At 40.6% G+C, this 18,310-nt stretch overlaps 1 protein-coding gene across 6 annotated transcripts in view; it reads left to right on the top strand.

Moving 5' to 3' along the window:
* ptprt (protein tyrosine phosphatase receptor type T) overlaps positions 1-18,310 on the top strand; it is a 1,418,554-nt gene that overhangs the window by 1,351,736 nt on the left and 48,508 nt on the right. For all 6 annotated transcript variants that reach the window (XM_072556501.1, XM_072556497.1, XM_072556496.1 and 3 more), the window contains one exon: positions 13,378-13,494. In XM_072556501.1, coding sequence (XP_072412602.1) covers positions 13,378-13,494 — 117 coding nt within the window. The remainder of the gene's footprint in view (positions 1-13,377; positions 13,495-18,310) is intronic.

Here is an 18,310-nt window from a genome sequence, read left to right on the forward strand (position 1 = left end):
AAGCAAGATGTCCAACAATTTCCACCAAATAAAACAATAAATTGGACAACCTCTCATGCACCAGTGAAATACATCTTCACTTTATTTTACTTATCAAAATAGAAGAGGGCCCTAAATTCCTCATGATCTTTTCCATTTATGCAAATATGTGTGGTGAACCCGACCCCTTAGCTAGGAAGCGTGTCCCAAATCAGAAGGAAGTAGTCACCTGCACAAACAGGGGTCATCCGATGTTACAGTACCTAGAAGGTAACAGGAGTTTTTACCTTCTATGGGCAGTGGAATATTGGAGCAGCACCAAGTTGCACCACCTACGCAGATTAGACCCAGTAATGGTTCCCATAAATGTTTGGTTTTTTGATGTTTCTGTTCCCAAGTGAAGGAAGATTTGCCTCAGCACGTGATCAATGTCCAGCTGACCTTATGCAAGCTTTCAGTTGAGGCCAATTGAAAGTCCTGAATTAGCCCCAAACTCACTCAAACATGCTTCCTTGATTAAGTTCCAGCCAAAGTCCCCAGCATCACTGCAAAATGATATGAACAGAATCTCTCAGAGTCCTATCTTGCCTGTGTAATGATCTAATATAGGGCTGCTCAGAAGATTTGGCGCTTGGTATTAGAGGAAGTCATTATTGTATGAACCAGTGGGGTGAAATAAGTACCAATGTACATAGCAAAAACTAGAACAGGTAACTAATACTCAGGAATCATTGATAGAAACGAAGCACATCTTACAGCAAGCACCTCCAGTTTGATGGAGAACTCTTATTCAACTATCCATAGGTTGACAGGTGCATTATTCACAGTTCTCAAAGAAGCAGTGATGCATCACTTAAATTATAATATGCAGTAAAATTTTTAAATACGTCTGAGAGCAGAAATGTCACTGTCCCTGGAGTTGGAAATATTAATGCAATTTGCAAATTCTGCCTTATGAAACAATATCTAATTGAGACTAAATATTAAAATACAATGAAATAACACCATAGGTCCCCCAGGACTGCTCCAGCCTAAGATGGGCATGAGATATATACCATTGCAAAATCATATTGAAAAATGTTCTAACAGTAGTACTAAATTTACTTGTGTTAATAATTTATATTCAACACATTTGTGTGACATTCTTTTGTTTGCTTTGGGTTTAACCATTGGAAAAAAAGTAAATGACTGGATAACATTGAAATTCAACTGCTGATTTACTCAACAACACCTTACACCCTTACTTCCAGCTTTAATATTCCAGTCCCCATTAGATCATACCTTTTTCTCACACTGGCTCTTGTCCCTGATGTGGCCCGTGTCACCATTTCCCTACATCTCAGAGATGTGAACCTGGAAGTAAATGGTAACCTACTAGTTTTGCCACATCTGATGAAATAACTTGAAATGCTATTGGTTGTAGATGCTCTCACTTGCTAAAGTTGCTCACTCTGCAGGATCATTCTGCAGTCCAAAGATACCTCCTGGTTATTTTTCTCAATTGTAAGCCATCTTTTGAAGCTCTTTGTCACTGAGAGCAAGACATTTCAATTATCGGCATCCATTATGTCTAACTCTTCCACTAGTACACCTAAACTACTTAGGAAGCTCCACCTCACCCTTGTCCTTTCTCCAGGTTCTGTCTTAATTCCCCTTCTGCCCTCTCTGACCTCATTCATTAGACCCAATTCCTCTTCCCTCAACCTCAATCCCACAAAAATGCTGACCATTCACTTTCGCCTCCTCGCTCTCCATGTTAACCCTTACCAGAAACAGTTCTGTTGAATTCAAAAAGCCACTCAGACGTAGGATGAGGCAGATGACAGGAAGCAACACAGATCAATCCTAAGGAGAGGATCAACTTATAACAAGAAATCTGCAGTTCTTAAGGTACAAAACCCCTAAACATGCTTGTGAGAAGTCAGTAAAGTGAGTAGGATTGAGGCCAAATACTAACAGTTATTGTCAGCACTGTGGAGCAAGGAAATTTCACAGGGACAAGCAGTACCCAGCTTTAAAAAAGAATGTTTTTTCTGTAAGATTACAGATTACAGGAGTGACAAGATGTTAATTAACTAGCCACATAAAGAATTCATGAGGTCAAACAGACTACAATGAAAGAAAGCCCAAAGATACTCCTTAATAAAACACATTAGCCAGGCCTATGTTTTTGGCAAGAGCATATTTACATCAATGAATATGTTACTAATTTTAAGCTCAATTCAAGGGTAAATGTCACTATATCATCAGGCCATGTACCATGACAGAAGAAACAATGCTTGTGAAGGAATTTAACTACAAGGTCCAGGAGGCATAGCAATTATAATTAAAGGTATGCGCCAAGCAATTCTACAACATAAGGGTATCAGATCATAAAGAATTTATACATCCTCCATCATCACGATTTCTTACTTTTGAGCATGAATGTGTGTTTTGATCTGAATCATCTTCAAATGATGGAAGGATTCAAAGTAGAATCATAGAGACCCTACAGTATGGAAGCAGGCCATTTTGTCAATCGACTCCACAGCGACCCTCCAAAGAGCATCCCATCCAAACCCACTCCAATACCCTATTCCTGTAACCCTGCATTTCCCATGGCTCATCCACCGAACCTACAAATCCCTAAACACCATAGACAATTTAGCATGGCCAGTCCACCTACTTTGCATATCTTTGGACTGTGGGAGGAAACCAGAGCACGCAGACTTGGTAAAATGAGCAAACTCAGCACAGTCACCAAGTGTGGAATTGAACAAAGAACAAAGAACAAAGAAAATTTACAACCCAGGAACAGGCCCTTCGGTCCTCCAAGCTGATCCAAATCCACTGTCTAAACCTATCGCCCAATTCCTAAGCATCTGTATCCCTCTGCTCCCCACCTACACATGCATCTTTCCAGATGCACCTTAAATGAATCTACCGTGCCTGGCTCTACTACTTCTGCTGGCATCATGTTCCAGGCACCTACCACCCTCTGTGTAAAGTACTTGCAGATTGGATCCCCCTTAAACTTTTCACCTCTCACCTTGAACGCGTGACCTCTCGTTATTGAATCCCTCACCCTCGGAAAAAGCTTTTCTCTATCTACCCTGTCTATACCCTTCGTGATTTTGTAGACCCACAATCAGGTCCCCTCAATCTCCTTCTTTCTAATGAAACCAATCCTAACCTATTCAACTCTCTTCATAGCTAGCACCCTCCATACCAGGCAGCATCTTCGTAAACCTTCTCTGCACCCTCTCCAAAGTGTCCACATCCTTTTGGTAATGTGGCAACAGAACTGTACATAGTATTCAAATTGCAGCTGAACCAAAGCCTTGTGAAATTTTAACATGACCTGCCAGCTGTTATACTCAATACCCTGTTGATGAAGGCAAGCATACCATATGCCTTCTTGACCACTCTATCCACCTGTGCAGCCACTTTCAGGGTACAATGGACTTGAACTCCCAGATCTCTCTGCTCATCAACTTTTTCCAAGGCTCTTCTGTTTACTGTATAGTTCAACCAGGTTGAACCTGGGTCCGTGGCACTATGAGGCAGCGGTGGTCACCTCTGAATCACCATGCAGCCATGTTAGGTAAGAATAGAATAGAATTAGAACAGTTAATAATTAGTTAAGAATAAGTCAAGAAACCAGTGGTCAAGGAACAGCCTGTCATGGAATTGCAGGACAAAGAACTTCCAAGTTTTGAACTGGTCATGGAACAAATCAACTAAGGATGACCGGTAGAATATTTTGTAGGGTTTCCTGTATGCATGACAGAACAGAAACAGAATCCATAGAGATTAGTTATTAGAATACTTACAGTGTGGAAACAGGCCCTTCGGCCCAACAAGTCCACACCGCCCCGCCGAAGCGCAACCCACCCATACCCCTACATCTACCCCTTACCTAACACTACGGGCAATTTAGCATGGCCAATTTACCTAACCTGCACATCTTTGGACTGTGGGAGGAAACCGGAGCACCCGGAGGAAACCCACGCAGACACGGGGAGAACGTGCAAACTCCACACAGTCAGTCACCTGAGGCGGGAATTGAACCCAGGTCTCTGGTGCTGTGAGGCAGCAGTGCAAACCACTGTGCCAATCTTGGCATAAGAAATTTGTTTCATACTGTCAGTAGGATGACTATAGTGAATTGTCAGAAACAGTTTCTACTGTTTTCAATGCAAGAAGAGTTCAAATTGCAAGAATCAGCTAGGTTTGTGAGAAAATGCAGGCAATCAAAACGTGAATGAGAAATATATCCTAGTTAGATTAACTAACAAATCTTTAACTTGTATAACAAGCTACACAAAATTGTTAACAGATAGTGATAACAGATTTAAGTCTAATGTCAAGCACTGAGAAGACTCAAGGTCAAACAGAACATTTCATTCCTTCAAATTTGCCAGGAAGAATTTCAGTATCAATGTCCAAAGATTCAGGACACAGTCAAGAAGAAATTGACTGGTTCAGAAATCCAGGATACTGCAAAAAAGGAAGTACCATTTACATCAGAAGAGCCAACCTCCACAAAGGAAGTTCTCGTGAATAAAAAGATCGTCCAGATATCATAATGGAACAAATACCTGTTTCAACAGGAACGATGCCCTCAGTACAAGAAGTAAGAGATGAAAGTCCTCTAGTTTTAAGCACTTTCAAACCTGACAATGTCAGGAACAGAGTCATAATCAGCAGATTTCAACCAATGCACCTTCCAATCTTCTAAGTCCAAATTGAAAGAGAACAATGAAATCATCAGACTCCCTGAATTTGTGATGGGATTTGGGGTAATGGTAGAAGTACAAATGTGTAAGTAGTCATCAGGGAAAATGTTCTGTGGATGAGGGTAGTGATGCTCTATAGTGGTCTAAGGATCTGAAAGGGTTAACACTGAGGAGTGCCTTAACATCACCCACTACAATAATGTCATACAGACTTAGTGGAGAACAGCTTAGATTCTTGAAAGAGTAATACCGACCATCTGGGATCTCCTCATTTCTCAGTAATAATGTCTATTATATTAACATAACTTGAATCTAATTGCTATCATGCAAAGAACTACATTTTGTTTAAGACAAGAGCCACTTCTCACTAAACTACAAAATGGCTTTCCTCTATCACACCAGGCTCTGTGGATCCGAAATCCTGAAACAGAATGCAGGCAGCACATCTACCCGATAGCTAGCTCATACAAGATAATGAACGGTGGTGAGGTTTCATCTTTCAACCGGAAGTAAACCCTTGCTTCCATTTCAAAAATTGCAAGCCCTCCCCCCCTCCCCACCCCACGCAGCTTCTGTCTTCCTGCCTCCAAAGCATCTCCAGAGAATTTGTAAAATTCCACCTGCCATTGTCTCAAGTAATGTGTAAGATTGTATGTTGGGCCAGAATTTCATTTTGGAGGGTGAGGACTGTGTGTCAAGGGATTTCCTAACATCTTACTGCCCAATGAGCTATCTCTGTGCACATGACGGCTTCATGATGGATTGGAGCTGGCCATGCTGTCTTCTGTCAGAGGCCCAAGGCAGAGGCTGAGGCAGCCTGTATTTCAAGGCCGAAAGTGAGAACTGCAGATGTGATCTACATTTCAACTGCCCTCCCATTCTGCCGAGGACATGCAGGTCCTGGACCTTCTCCACCGCCACTCCCTCACCACCCGACGCCTGGAGAAAGAGCACCTCACCTTCCGCCTCAGAACCCTTCAATCCCAGGGCATCAATGTGCACTTCACCAATTTCCTCATTTCCCCATCCCCACCTTACTCCAGTTCCAAACTTCCAGCTCAGCACCATCCTCATGACCTGTCCCACCTGTCAATCTTCCTTCCCACCTATCCACTCCACCATCCTCTATGACCTATCACCTTTACCCCTTCCTCCGTCCACCTATTGCACTTCCAGCTACCTTCTCCCCAGCCCCACCCCTTTCCTTTTATCTCTCCACCCCCGAGGCTTCCAGCTTCATTCCTGATGAAGGGCTCCTGCCCGAAATGTCAATTTTCCCATTCCTCGGATGCTGCCTGACTTGCTGTGCCTTTCCAGCACCACTCTAATCTTGAGCCCACATTTCAAGGCCTATCTCTGATCACTGAGACATCACCCAGATCATTGCTGCCATATTACCATCATATCTGCTTCATCCCCAATCCCTCATTTCCCCCTCAGCTCCTATACCCGCTAACCACTGCCCCGCCCCTGGGGCAGCTTGTCTCAGGAAAGAAACATAGACCGTTTGATTGTAGGCTTACAAGAGACCTGTCAACGTCTACTGAGATAACCTCTGCTCGGAAAGCATAACACCAAATAACTCTAATCTAGCCAGATCCAATATTAAAAATAATATGTGTAATGAGTTTGAGGTGTGATGCTTCCTTCAGCTTTCATTCATGCATTTTGCAGCATTGTTTCTCTCTGAAAGCTCAAGAAATAATGTCATACATCCTGCTACTGGCTGTTTTGCATGACTAAGTCAAAATCAAAAGAGGTTCCTGCAAATTAAAAGAATCTATACATCACCATTAGTTTATGAAAATGTGTCAGTTCCACGGAAAACAGCAGGAACCTGTTCAAAGTGACACATTTCCATCAAAACCATCTGTTCTCACCATAACTGTGTGCTACATTACCTTGCGGTTATAGGCCCTACTCTCCTATTTTTCCTTTGGGAACTTTTAATCTTTGTTCAGTGGCGTCTTGGTGTTAAAGCAGCATATTTATTGTGCATTCAGAACACCGCTCACTGCCGCTGTCTTCTCTGATCAGTGATACTCCTAAGTCCCAGAGCAGTTCACCTCACTGTCATCAATGCATTTTCTAGTGACAGAAAACTATGTTTCACAGCTCTTAGCTTTAGTGATCCTTCAATTCACTTTCTCATTCTGCTCTGCTTGGCAGCGCACTCATTTTTTTTGTTTTACTTTTGTTCCAATCTCCTCACATTTCCTGAACATTAAATATAACCTTTTCATGATTTAACTTGGTAAGTGGATCAGCTGCCTTCTTTTATCGCGTTATGTTGTGAATCTAGATCAATACTTGCATCTATGTTACATCTCTATGGAAAACAAATTACCTCTAAATGTCTTGTCAATTGAATTCATAGATTCTTCCCAATTTCTTTTTCAATTTAATCTCGAGACATCTCAAGATAAGATGGACCCTTCACACCTTTATCATATGGAAAACTTACAGACTGATTTTTATTCACCCTTTTGTACCTCTCCCCTCCTTCACCAAAGTGGACAATAGTGGATTCAAAATGAAGCCATGATGTAGATTGGAGGAATAGGCTGGGTTGAGTGGCCTTGTCCTGTTGCTATGTTCATATGATCCAGCTAATGGTGCCATCTGCTTAGCCTGTCTTAAACATCCTTTACAACATTCTGGCAGATATGAATCCTGGCTGTCAGAGCTCCCATCAAACGTACTGCCTTTGTCACTCAGCTAGAACCAGTTCCTGCTTTTAATTCTTTAACTTTGGATGGTGCTAGGTATTTAGAATGATACTTAAAGGGTACACATATGCTATCAGCTATACCCGTGTACTATTGTAAGATGCATTTTTTCTGACATCTGCTTGTTTTTCCATTTTCACTAATTTTAAATCTTCCATAGTTACAGTGGCAGGGTTTGAATTCCTCACTAGATCCTCCATCATGTTGCTGTTCACATGCATTTTCCCTATCCTTTTCAGCTGCTAGTTCAGACTCATGAAGGCAGCACCATCTTATTTACTGCTCCCAAAACGGTGTCTTAGTGGTTCTCCAACTCAATGTTAATGAGAAGCAATCTGAAAAATGCCCTGCTGAATTCTCTAGTTAGCTGCCCCATTAGCCTTGCCCTACACTCATCAATTCACTGCAGCACATAAATTAGCCCTTATTTATAGATTATGCATATGCATTCTGCTGGGACTTTTATTATTTATACCATCCATACATGATGTTGAACAGTATGTGACATTGTTCATACCCACCCTACTGTTTAGACAGAATGAGAATTTGCTGACTATTGCTTGAACAGTTTTCTATGTTGTAATTTTAACCTTTACAATTAATTGAATTTGAATTTAAGCTCAATCTGTTGTTGATAATAATCATCAAGCAAATTGATTACAACTAATGTATTGAGTATGTTGAGTTCATTTAGAGTTGAAGATACTGGGTATGGCTATATAGTGAAAATAAATAACCATGATAAGTAGGAAGCAAAAACAGTTCCTTGTTTACTTTTCTTCTCAGTCCCTCATGTCCCCAGGACATCTCAGCTACATAAAGTGATTGGCATGGGTTTACCATAGGAGGATTCTTGGCATTTTCAATTGTATAAGACCTTCCAAAATCTCTTGTTTTATGCCCTTTCTGAGGAGTGGGTATAGGTGAATTATTGACTTATCCTTATCACCCAATAAAGATATCTTTCATTGCAAAATATCCAATAATATATTGTGTTCTTTGTCTAAATTTTGGGGTAAATGCTCACCCTGAAGTTATCACCTTTGCTCATACTTTCAGCCGTTGAATTATTAGGCTGTTACCCTCCCTCTCAGTTCACCACCATCCCACCATACCTCCCAAGAATGCAAACTTTTGCGACATCACCTGAACTGAGCCAGGCATTGTGAAAGGTGAGCCAGAGGACAGATGATCACTGACATAAGTGAAAGAATGAGGTTCAGGGAGGAGTGAACATGAGCATTGTGAAGGGTGATGGACTGAGGATGAGTATGTTTCGGATATGAAGGAGGGAAGAGAATCATTGTAGACATTGTGATCTGGGGAGGTGAGTATTATTGGGGTGCAAGGGAGGGGTATAAGCAATGAGAGGTATAAGAGTTAGTGTAAGCAATATCAGGGTACAAGAGTAAAGGAGAGCATTGTCTGGGGAGTGCAAATGGTTGGGGGGGTGAGTATTGTCAGAGATACAAGGTGTGAATTAGCAAGGATGTGTTGTTAAAACGTGAGCATTACATTATTGAAACGCTCAAAATCTCCAGGGGATTGGATAGTGGGCATGGCATGGAGGAGACTCTACTAGAGGAAACATTTTCAGAATAAAAGGTTTCCTATTTTCTTCTGTTTCAAAGCATGTGTAAAGTGTGAAAATCTCTTCCCTACAAGATAGTGGTGGCTGGGTCTTAACATTTATTCAAGGCTGAGTTAGTTAGATTTTTGATAGACAGAAAGTTGAAAGAGGGAGAGACTGAAAAATAGAGAGGAGACCACAACCAGATTAGCCATGATTTCTTGTTCCAATATTTACATCAGGCAGAGTTGCAACCGAGGTCCTGAAAGTCATGAATGAATTACATTTGGTCAGTTTGAATATTTGCATTTAAATTGATTAGCAAGGCTAATTACTAATTGTATGGTATAGAAATAAATTAAATGTCAAGAGATGTTCCTTTTCACAGAAAATCACAATTTATTGAACATGTGACTGACTCATGGCCGTGAATGCAAATTCACTACTAATGTTCAAAAATGACAGCACTTCAGTTTTAGCTAACTCAACAAAGAAGCTTGGGGTGTTTTAAGAAGGCAGGCAGTAGTATAGAAATGCAGATTCTTAAAATTTGTATTGTAAGTTTCAAAGTGTGAAGTTTTGCTATCAGAAATGCAAAGGATCTGGTGAGCAGAGTAACATGCCCAATTTGTATGCCCTATTTTCCAGTGATTGATTCAAGTAATTCTCCAAGCTAGAACTGAGAAAGGTAACAAGCCTCACTCAATTTAAGCTTTAAAATACCCATGCTGTTCTGTTTAACATTCACTTTGACTACTCCTGTAGAAATTATTTTCACTTACTATATTGTGTTGTCACCTGAGAGTCAAGAGCTTCACAACCACTTCGATTTGCTGAGTTTCTTTATCATTTTAAAACATTCCAAGGCACTACACCAGAACAATACTGTACAAAATTTAACATTAAGCCCTCAAAAGAGAAAATGGGATAGGTGACCAAAGATTTGCTGAAAGAACAAGGAATGGCTTCACGGAGAAGAGAGAGAGTTAGAGAGGCATAGAGGAGAGGAAATTTCTGAGCTTAAAGCCTAAGCAACTGAAAGTATGGCCATCAATGACTGAGTGAAGGAAATCAGGAATGTGCAAAAGGCCAGAATCAGAGGAGCACAGCAAGCTCGCATGGTTGTGAGTTTGGAGGAATGGCATCATGGAGGGATTTGAACATAAGGATGAGAACTTCAAAACTAGGGCATTACTGGAACAGTAACCAATGTAAATCAGCAAGGAAAGAGGTGAGGGTTAAATGGATGTTGTTTAGGGTAGAGTATGTGAAGTAGCATTTTGACATTATTTATCCATAACTGTGAAAAGATGAATCTAATGTGAGTGTTTTTGATTGGTTTGGCTTAGTTTGAATTTACAATTTCAGACCAATTGATGAAAGGAAATAATATAAGCTATAAACATTGAAGAATAAAGATCTAGCCATGCCTGAAGAGTATTAGTAGGGTGAATCCATGATTCAGTTCAGTATTCATGGAAAATACATTGTGAATGTATGATTAGGAGCAGGAAGACGCTATTCAGCCTCTTGTACCTGTTGCACTATTCAATAATAGCTGATCTAATTGTCATATATACCTGTCTACCCCTGAGAACTTTTCACCCCCTTGCTTATCAATAACGTTTGTACCCTGCATTAAAAACATTCAAGGATTCTACTTCCAGCAATTGTGGAGTAACAGAGTTCCAAAGACTCATGAATTCTATGAGAAAACATTTCTCCTCATCTCTGTCTTAAGCCAGTCTTCCTACAGTGTAACCTTCCCAGTGGAAGATATTATCACTTAAGTTCATCTCTTTAAATGGTCAACAGTGATTTGGCTGACCTCACTTTGAAGAGAGTAGAATGTAACAGCCAACCAGCAGTGCACTGAAATAATTGAGTCTGAACGTAACAACGACACAATAAAAGTTTCAGCAGCAGACAACCTGAGCTGGGAGATGGCGCATTGTCTGGTGGTGTTTCAGAGATGGAAATAAGCAATTCTAGTGATGACACAGATATGTGATTTGGAGAACATTTTGGGTCAATTATAACAAAGTTGTGAACAGACTGGTTTGGATGCAAATTTTGGAGGGTGAGAGATAGAGACAGCAGCCAGGGAACAGAGTTTGAAGGTGAAACTGAAAACAATGGCTTCAGACATCCAGCATTTAATTGGAGGAAATTGCTTTCCTGCAGTCCTGGATGTCAGGTGAACAGTTTGATCATTTAATTATAGTAGAGGAGTCAAGAGAAACAGCAGAGATAGAGCTGTGCACAGCAGCATATTTTGTGAAAATTGATGTTGTGCCTTAACATAATGTCACGGGTGGGCAATAATAGATGGGTGGGATTAGGGAAAGATCCTTGGGGTCACCTGAGATAAGGGTGCAGGTGAAAGAGAAGAGGAGAAGCAACTGGAAATAATGCTCTGGCTACAATTAGACAGAAAATGATTCAGAACCACATGAGAGCAGTCACAGCGGCTAGACTCAGCACAGAGATATTGGAGTGAGATGGTGTGGTCACTCATGTCAAAGACTGCAAACAGATCAAAGAGAATGTTACATGTGCAATTGAGTCCACACATCACCATGTGGTCAGTTTGATCTTGTCATCCTGTTTAGAACATCGAGAACTACAGGCTTGGCTGGTCTAGTATGGTTGAGGAAAACCATTTACTAATGGAACTATAAAGAGGCTGTAGTATTGAACAAGAAATAGTTATTTTTATCCACAGTTACCAATATGAAAGTTATGGATACTAGGAGGAGGATCTGGACATTAGTCCTTATTCCTTTGAGATCCTAAGTAGTTGTGCCCACAAATCCACATGACATCATCATGGTGGGGAGTGCGTAAAGCACTCCTCAATATTTTAATCTTTCTGACCCTTACACCCTCACAGTACAGAGAAGAGATAGTTTACTTCTTTCATGGTTGAGTTTTTTCAAGGATTATTGGCAAACATTGTCAAAGTTAGCCGTTGTTTCCCATCCCTAATTACTCGGATTTTGTCAAGGGCGGAAACCTTATTGGACAGATTCAAGCACTGCATTTCATGGGAGGTAACAACACATCAAGCACTTTGGAGAGGGAAGAAATGTTGGATATAGAATGGTGGATTATAAACATAGTGGAGTCCAAGTCTGTGATTTATTTTAGAAGAGAGATCATGAAAACTATCATTATAAAAAGGGGAAGAGAAAAAACCATTAGAAATATTGTTTCACATGGGCTCCAGGAGGGAAAGTTGGGTGGTCACTAGTTTAGATGAAACAGGTTGAAGGGAACAGGATCTAGATCTCATGGACAACTTAGTTCAAGAGGGCATGAAGCAAGGTAGGGGAGAAATAAAATAGAGCAAGGTAGAGTTCAAGGCTAGGGTAGGGTTGAGTATTAAAGATATTTTGATCGGGTGGACTTGAGTTACAGAATGACAACACTGAGGCAGCAGATTAGATGGCCTCACTCTTACTGACAAACTATGCTCATCACTGTGGGAGAAAACTTTGAAGAGGGGATTAAGATGACAGTTTACAGGGGAGAAAAGAAGGCAGGAGTTATCTTTTCATTCTGGATGATCATTAGCAGAAGATAGTCTAACTCTTTTGTGCTTTATACGGTTCAGCCAGATCAAGCAATTAATGGTTAAATTAGTTATCCACCATATCTATTCAAGTGTGCGTCCTTTGTACTTAATGGAGTGGAGAAAACAGGCAGGGTGAGAGAGGGCAATTTCTTTTTGCGAGAAAGGGCTGCAGTTGAATAAATCAGTCAAATATAAATGTTCTGATAGATGGACAGCAAAGGTGAGAGAGTTGGGATTTTGAAAGTGCAATCAGAAGTCAACAAGGGGATAGTTTTTGTTTTCCCCAAGGATGGATTCAGAAGGAGGCTGAGTTGACGTGTGGAAAAATGATATGGGTGGAGAAATTATTTATCCTACCTGTGGTTGATAGAAAGTAATTATCAAGACTGCATGAGGTCTCCAGAGGGCATCAGTGCAAAGTATATTATTTATTTCCTTTTACTCGCTGAGGGGATTCCAAGCTTGATAACCAAGAACAGGATACAGGATTCACTGTTAACTACCAATCTACAGAAACATAAACTGGATTAATGTTCTGTAATATTCTGATATGCCCATTTAGACCAGCCTTCAAGAGGGAACCCCTAAGTAGTGACTAAGAGAAACAAGTTTCCATTTTAGCAGCTAAATATCAGAAATGGACTGTAGGCCCACACATCAATGCCACAGGATACCAGCTCATACACTCTGATATTTTTTCATTAATATCGAGAAATTCAGGGACTTAGCTCTTAGAAGCCATTGCATGAATGTTTCTTTTTGTTAATTCAAACAGCACATATTTTTCTTCTTGTTTTGTACCAGGTGAAATGCTGCAGATATTGGCCAGATGATACTGAGCTGTATGGAGACATTAAAGTAACACTTGTGGAGACAGAGCCATTAGCAGAGTATGTTATACGGACTTTCACAGTTCAAAAGGTATGTAAAGTTCATGTTGTTTGAGCCTGATGTTGAAAGCCCACAACTACACTGAAATGTCTGAAATGACAATGCACAGCAATGAAGTACAGTGAAAATGGACTCTGTAATCTTTTTGTACATTGTACTTCTGGTACACTGAATAAATGACGGCGAATAAAATAATCAAACTGATACCGAGTAATACTTCCTTTGTGGCACACTCAAACTGACAGTGTAATACTTGGTTTTGATATATTAGGTTGCCCTCTGGTGGAATAATACTAGGAAAATTCATTCTTTAATGATAGAAAACATAGAGGCATAGCAAAGTTATGGCACAGAAAGAAGCCATCAGCTCATCATACCTGTGCGGCCGAGAAAAAAGTTTCGCAACCATTCTAGTTCTACCTCCCAGGGCCTGGTCCATAGCTTTGCAGATCCGGTCCCTTTTAAACAAAGTTAGGCCAAGTCAAGCAGCAAATTCCAGAAACTCAACACCTTCTGGGTAAAGAAGCTTTTCTTCATGTCCTCTTGAATCTTTCAATCCATCACCTTGAATGTACTTCTAGTAGCTGGACTCTCAGTTAGGAGATACAAACTGTCCCTGTCTACTTGAAGCTCCTAATTAATTTTGTACATGTTAGTTAAGCCAGCACCCTCTGTTCTAAGGATAACAAACCTAGCCTATTGATTCTTTCCTCATAGCTATAATTTCCAAACTCGGCAATAATCCTTTAAATTTCCTCTGTGGACACAATATCAACTGTGACCTACCCAGCATTTTGTACACTTCCAGTATTATGCTGCAGCATTTGGATTCTATACCTCATACAACAAAGTAAACCATTCTATTTGCTTTCTACAGCCTTGTTTACCCATCGTGCCATATTCAAGGACCCATGAACACGTACTTCAAGTTCTCTTACTTCCACTATACTTTCCAATATCCTTTTACTTGTTGTATAATCTCTTGCTTTGTTTGTCCTCCCCAAATGGATCACCTCACACCTTTCTGAATTAAATTCAGTTTGCTACTTTTCTCAAAATGATGTGAATATTTTGCAGACCAAGATCAGATCAATTGGCTTTTAATTATTTGGCCTATCCCTCACACTCTTTTTAAACAATGGTATAACATTCACAAAATTCCAATCCTCTGGTAACTCAGCTTTGTCTTGTAAGGATTAGACAGTAATCCTGGGCTTCCTTTATTAGCCTGAATGACAATCCTGCTAGCCCTAATGATTTATCCACCTTTAAGAATGTCAATCTCTCCAGTACTTTCTCTTGCATTATCCTTCTCATATGTAGTAGTGCACATTTCTCTTGTTTAATTAGTATGTTTGCATTATCCCTTTTTTTTTGTGAAAATAAATTACTCCATAAGGCTCCTGCCCATATCTTCTGCATCTATGCATGAGTTACTATATACATGTGATAGGTCCTACCTTTTCCTTAGTCATCCTCTTACTTTCAATGTATTGATAACACATCTTTGGATTTTCCTTGATTTTACCAGCCAAAATTTTTTCTAATCCTTTATGTGCTTTTTTTAAATTTCCTTTCTTACTTTACCCCTGTTCTCCCCATGTTCTCAGCTTTCTCTTGGATTAAAAAAATTGTGTCTGTCATAATTTTTCTTTTTCTACTTTATTTCACTTTGTATCCTTCGGGATACGCAGGATGCTCTAAATTTGGCAGTACAATCTTTTTTCTATGTAGAAACATGTCTGCACTGTGTCTATAGAAACTTTGGTTTTTAGAATGCCTCAACTGATTTGTCATTGATTTTCCTTCAAGTAGCTGTATCGAATCTACCTTCACAAGATCATCTCTCAGCTTCAGTAAATGTGTCCTCCCCTCCATAGAAATTTTATTCCGATAAATTTGTCCTTCTTCCATAAAGATACCAATCTAATCGTATTGCACTTATTGCTGTCTCCAAAACAGTCACTCACTGCTGCTCCATTCATCAGCCCAGCTTTCTTAAGACTAAAATATTCTCTTGAATGTAGTTCCAAGATCTTGTGCCCTCTGTGGCTTTCATACTATTCATATCCCAATTGATATTAGTGTAGGTGAAGTCGACTGAAGTCAGTAAACAATTTTTGGGAGTTCAGATTTTGATCTGATTTGGTTTATTATTGTCACATATACCAAGATACAGTGAAAAGTATAGTTTTTTTTGTGCTATCCAGGTAAATCATACCTTACCTAAGTATATAAGGGTATTTGAGCAATGCAGAATGTGGTGAGACAGCTACTAGAGAAGATGCAGAGAAAGTTCAACTTTAATGTGATGTGGAGGAGCCGGTGTTGGACTGGAGTGGACAAAGTTAAAAATCACACAACACCAGGTTATAGTCCAACAGGTTTACATAGAACATAGAACATTACAGCGCAGTACAGGTCCTTCGGCCCTGGATGTTGTGCCGACCTGTAATACCAATCTAAAGCCCATCTAACCTACACTATTCCATGTACGCCTATATGCTTGCCCAATGATGACTTAAATGTACTTAAAGTTGGCGAATCTACTACCGTTGCAGGCAAAGCATTCCATACCCTTACTATTCTCTGAGTAAAGAAACTACCTCTGACATCTGTCCTATATCTATCATCCCTCAATTTAAAGCTATGCTCTTGCTCACCATCCCCATACTTGGAAAAAGGCTCTCCCTGTCCACCCCATCTAACCCTCTGATTATCTTATATGTCTCTATGGAGTCACCTCTCAACCTTCTTCTCTTTAACAAAAACAGCCTCAAGTCCCTCAGCCTTTCCTCATAAGACCTTCTCTCCATACCAGGCAACATCCTAGTAAATCTCCTCTGCACCCTTTCCAAAGCTTCCAAATCCTTCTTATAATGCGGTGACCAGCACTGCACACAATACTCCAAGTATGGCCGCACCAGAGTTTTGTACAGCTGTAGCATAACCTCATGGTTCCGGAACTTGATCCCTCTATTAATAAAAGCTAAAACACTGTATGCCTTCTTAACAACCCTGTCAACCTGGGTGGCAACTTTCAAGGATCTGTTTACCTGGACACTGAGATCTCTCTGCTCATCTACACTACCAAGAATCTTACCATTAGCCCAGTACTTTGCATTCCGGTTACTCCGACCAAAGTGAATCACCTCACACTTGTCCGCATTAAACTCCATTTGCCACCTCTCAGCCCAGCTCTGCAGCTTATCTATGTCTCTCTGTAACCTAAAACATCCTTCGTCACTATCCACAACTCCACCAACCTTAGTGTCGCCTGCAAATTTACTAACCCGCCCTTCTATGCCCTCATCCAAGTTGTTTATGAAAATGATGAATAGCAGTGGACCCAACACCGACCCTTGCGGTACACCACTGGTAACTGGACTCCAGGATGAACATTTCCCATCAACCACCACCCTCTGTCTTCTTTCAGCCAGCCAATTACTGATCCAAACTACTCTATCTCCCACAATCCCATCCTTCTGCATTTTGTACAATAGTTTACTGTGGGGAACCTTATTGAACGCCTTGCTGAAATTCATATACACCACATCAACCGGTTTACTCTTATCGATCTGTTTGGTCACCTTCTCAAAGAACTCAATAAGATTTGTGAGGTATGGCCTACCCTTCACAAAACTGTGCTCACTATCCCTAATCAAATTATTCTTTTCTAGATGATTATAAATCCTATCTCTTATAACCTTTTCTAACACTTTACCAACAAATGAAGTAAGGCTCACTGGTCTATAATTACCAGGGTTGTCTCTACTTCCCTTCTTGAACAGGGGAACCACATTTGCTCTCCTCAAGTCTTCTGGCACTATTCCTGTAGACAATGATGATTTAAAGATCAATGCCAAAGGCTTGGCAATCTCCTCCCCGGCTTCCGAGAGGATCCTAGGATAAATCCCATCTGGCCCAGGGGACTTATCTATTTTCGCACTCTTCAGGATTTCTAATACCCCTTCCTTGTGAACCTCAATCACACATAGTCTAGTAGCCTGTATCTCAGTATTCTTCTTGACAACTTTGTCATTTTCTAGAGTGAATACTTCAAAAAATATTCATTAAGTGCTTCCTCTATCTCCTCTGAGTCCACACACATCTTCCCACTACCGGTAGTTATGATAACCTATTGAAGGTGCAGCCCTCTGAAAGCTAGTGCTTCCAAATAAACCTGTTCTACTATAACCTGGCATTGTGTAATTTTTAACTTTGTCAACTTTATTGTATGAGGGGTCTATACAAAAGTCTGATAACAGAAGGGAAGAAGCTGTTCTTAAATCTGTTTGTACGTTGTTTCAAACTTTCGTATCTTCTGCCCAACGGAAGTGGATGGAAGACAGTATGTGCAGGCTGCGAGGGATCTTTGATTATGATAATTGCTTTCCTGATGCAGTGGGAAGTACAGACGGAGTCATAGAGTCATAGAGATGTACAGCATGGAAACAGACCCTTCAGTCCAACTCGTCCATGCCAACCAGATATCAAAACCCAATCTAGTCCCACCTGCCAGTACCTGGCCCATAGCCCTCCAAACCCTTCCTATTCATATACCCATCCAGATGCCTCATAAATGTTACAATTTCTGGCAGCTCATTCCATACACGTACCACCGTCTGAGTGAAAACATTGCCTCTTAGGTCTCTTTAATATCTTTCCCCGCTCACCCTAAATCTATGCCCTTTAGTTCTGGACTCCTCCACCCCAGGGAAAATACTTTGTCTATTTACCCTATCCATGCTCCTCACCCCTCAGCCTCCAATGCTCCAGGGAAAACAGCCGTAGCCTATTTAACCTCTCCCTATAGCTCAAATCCTCCAACCCTGGCAACATCCTT

The sequence above is a fragment of the Chiloscyllium punctatum genome, chromosome 37, assembly GCF_047496795.1.
Source record: "Chiloscyllium punctatum isolate Juve2018m chromosome 37, sChiPun1.3, whole genome shotgun sequence".
In the NCBI taxonomy this organism is placed as follows: Eukaryota; Metazoa; Chordata; class Chondrichthyes; order Orectolobiformes; family Hemiscylliidae; genus Chiloscyllium; species Chiloscyllium punctatum.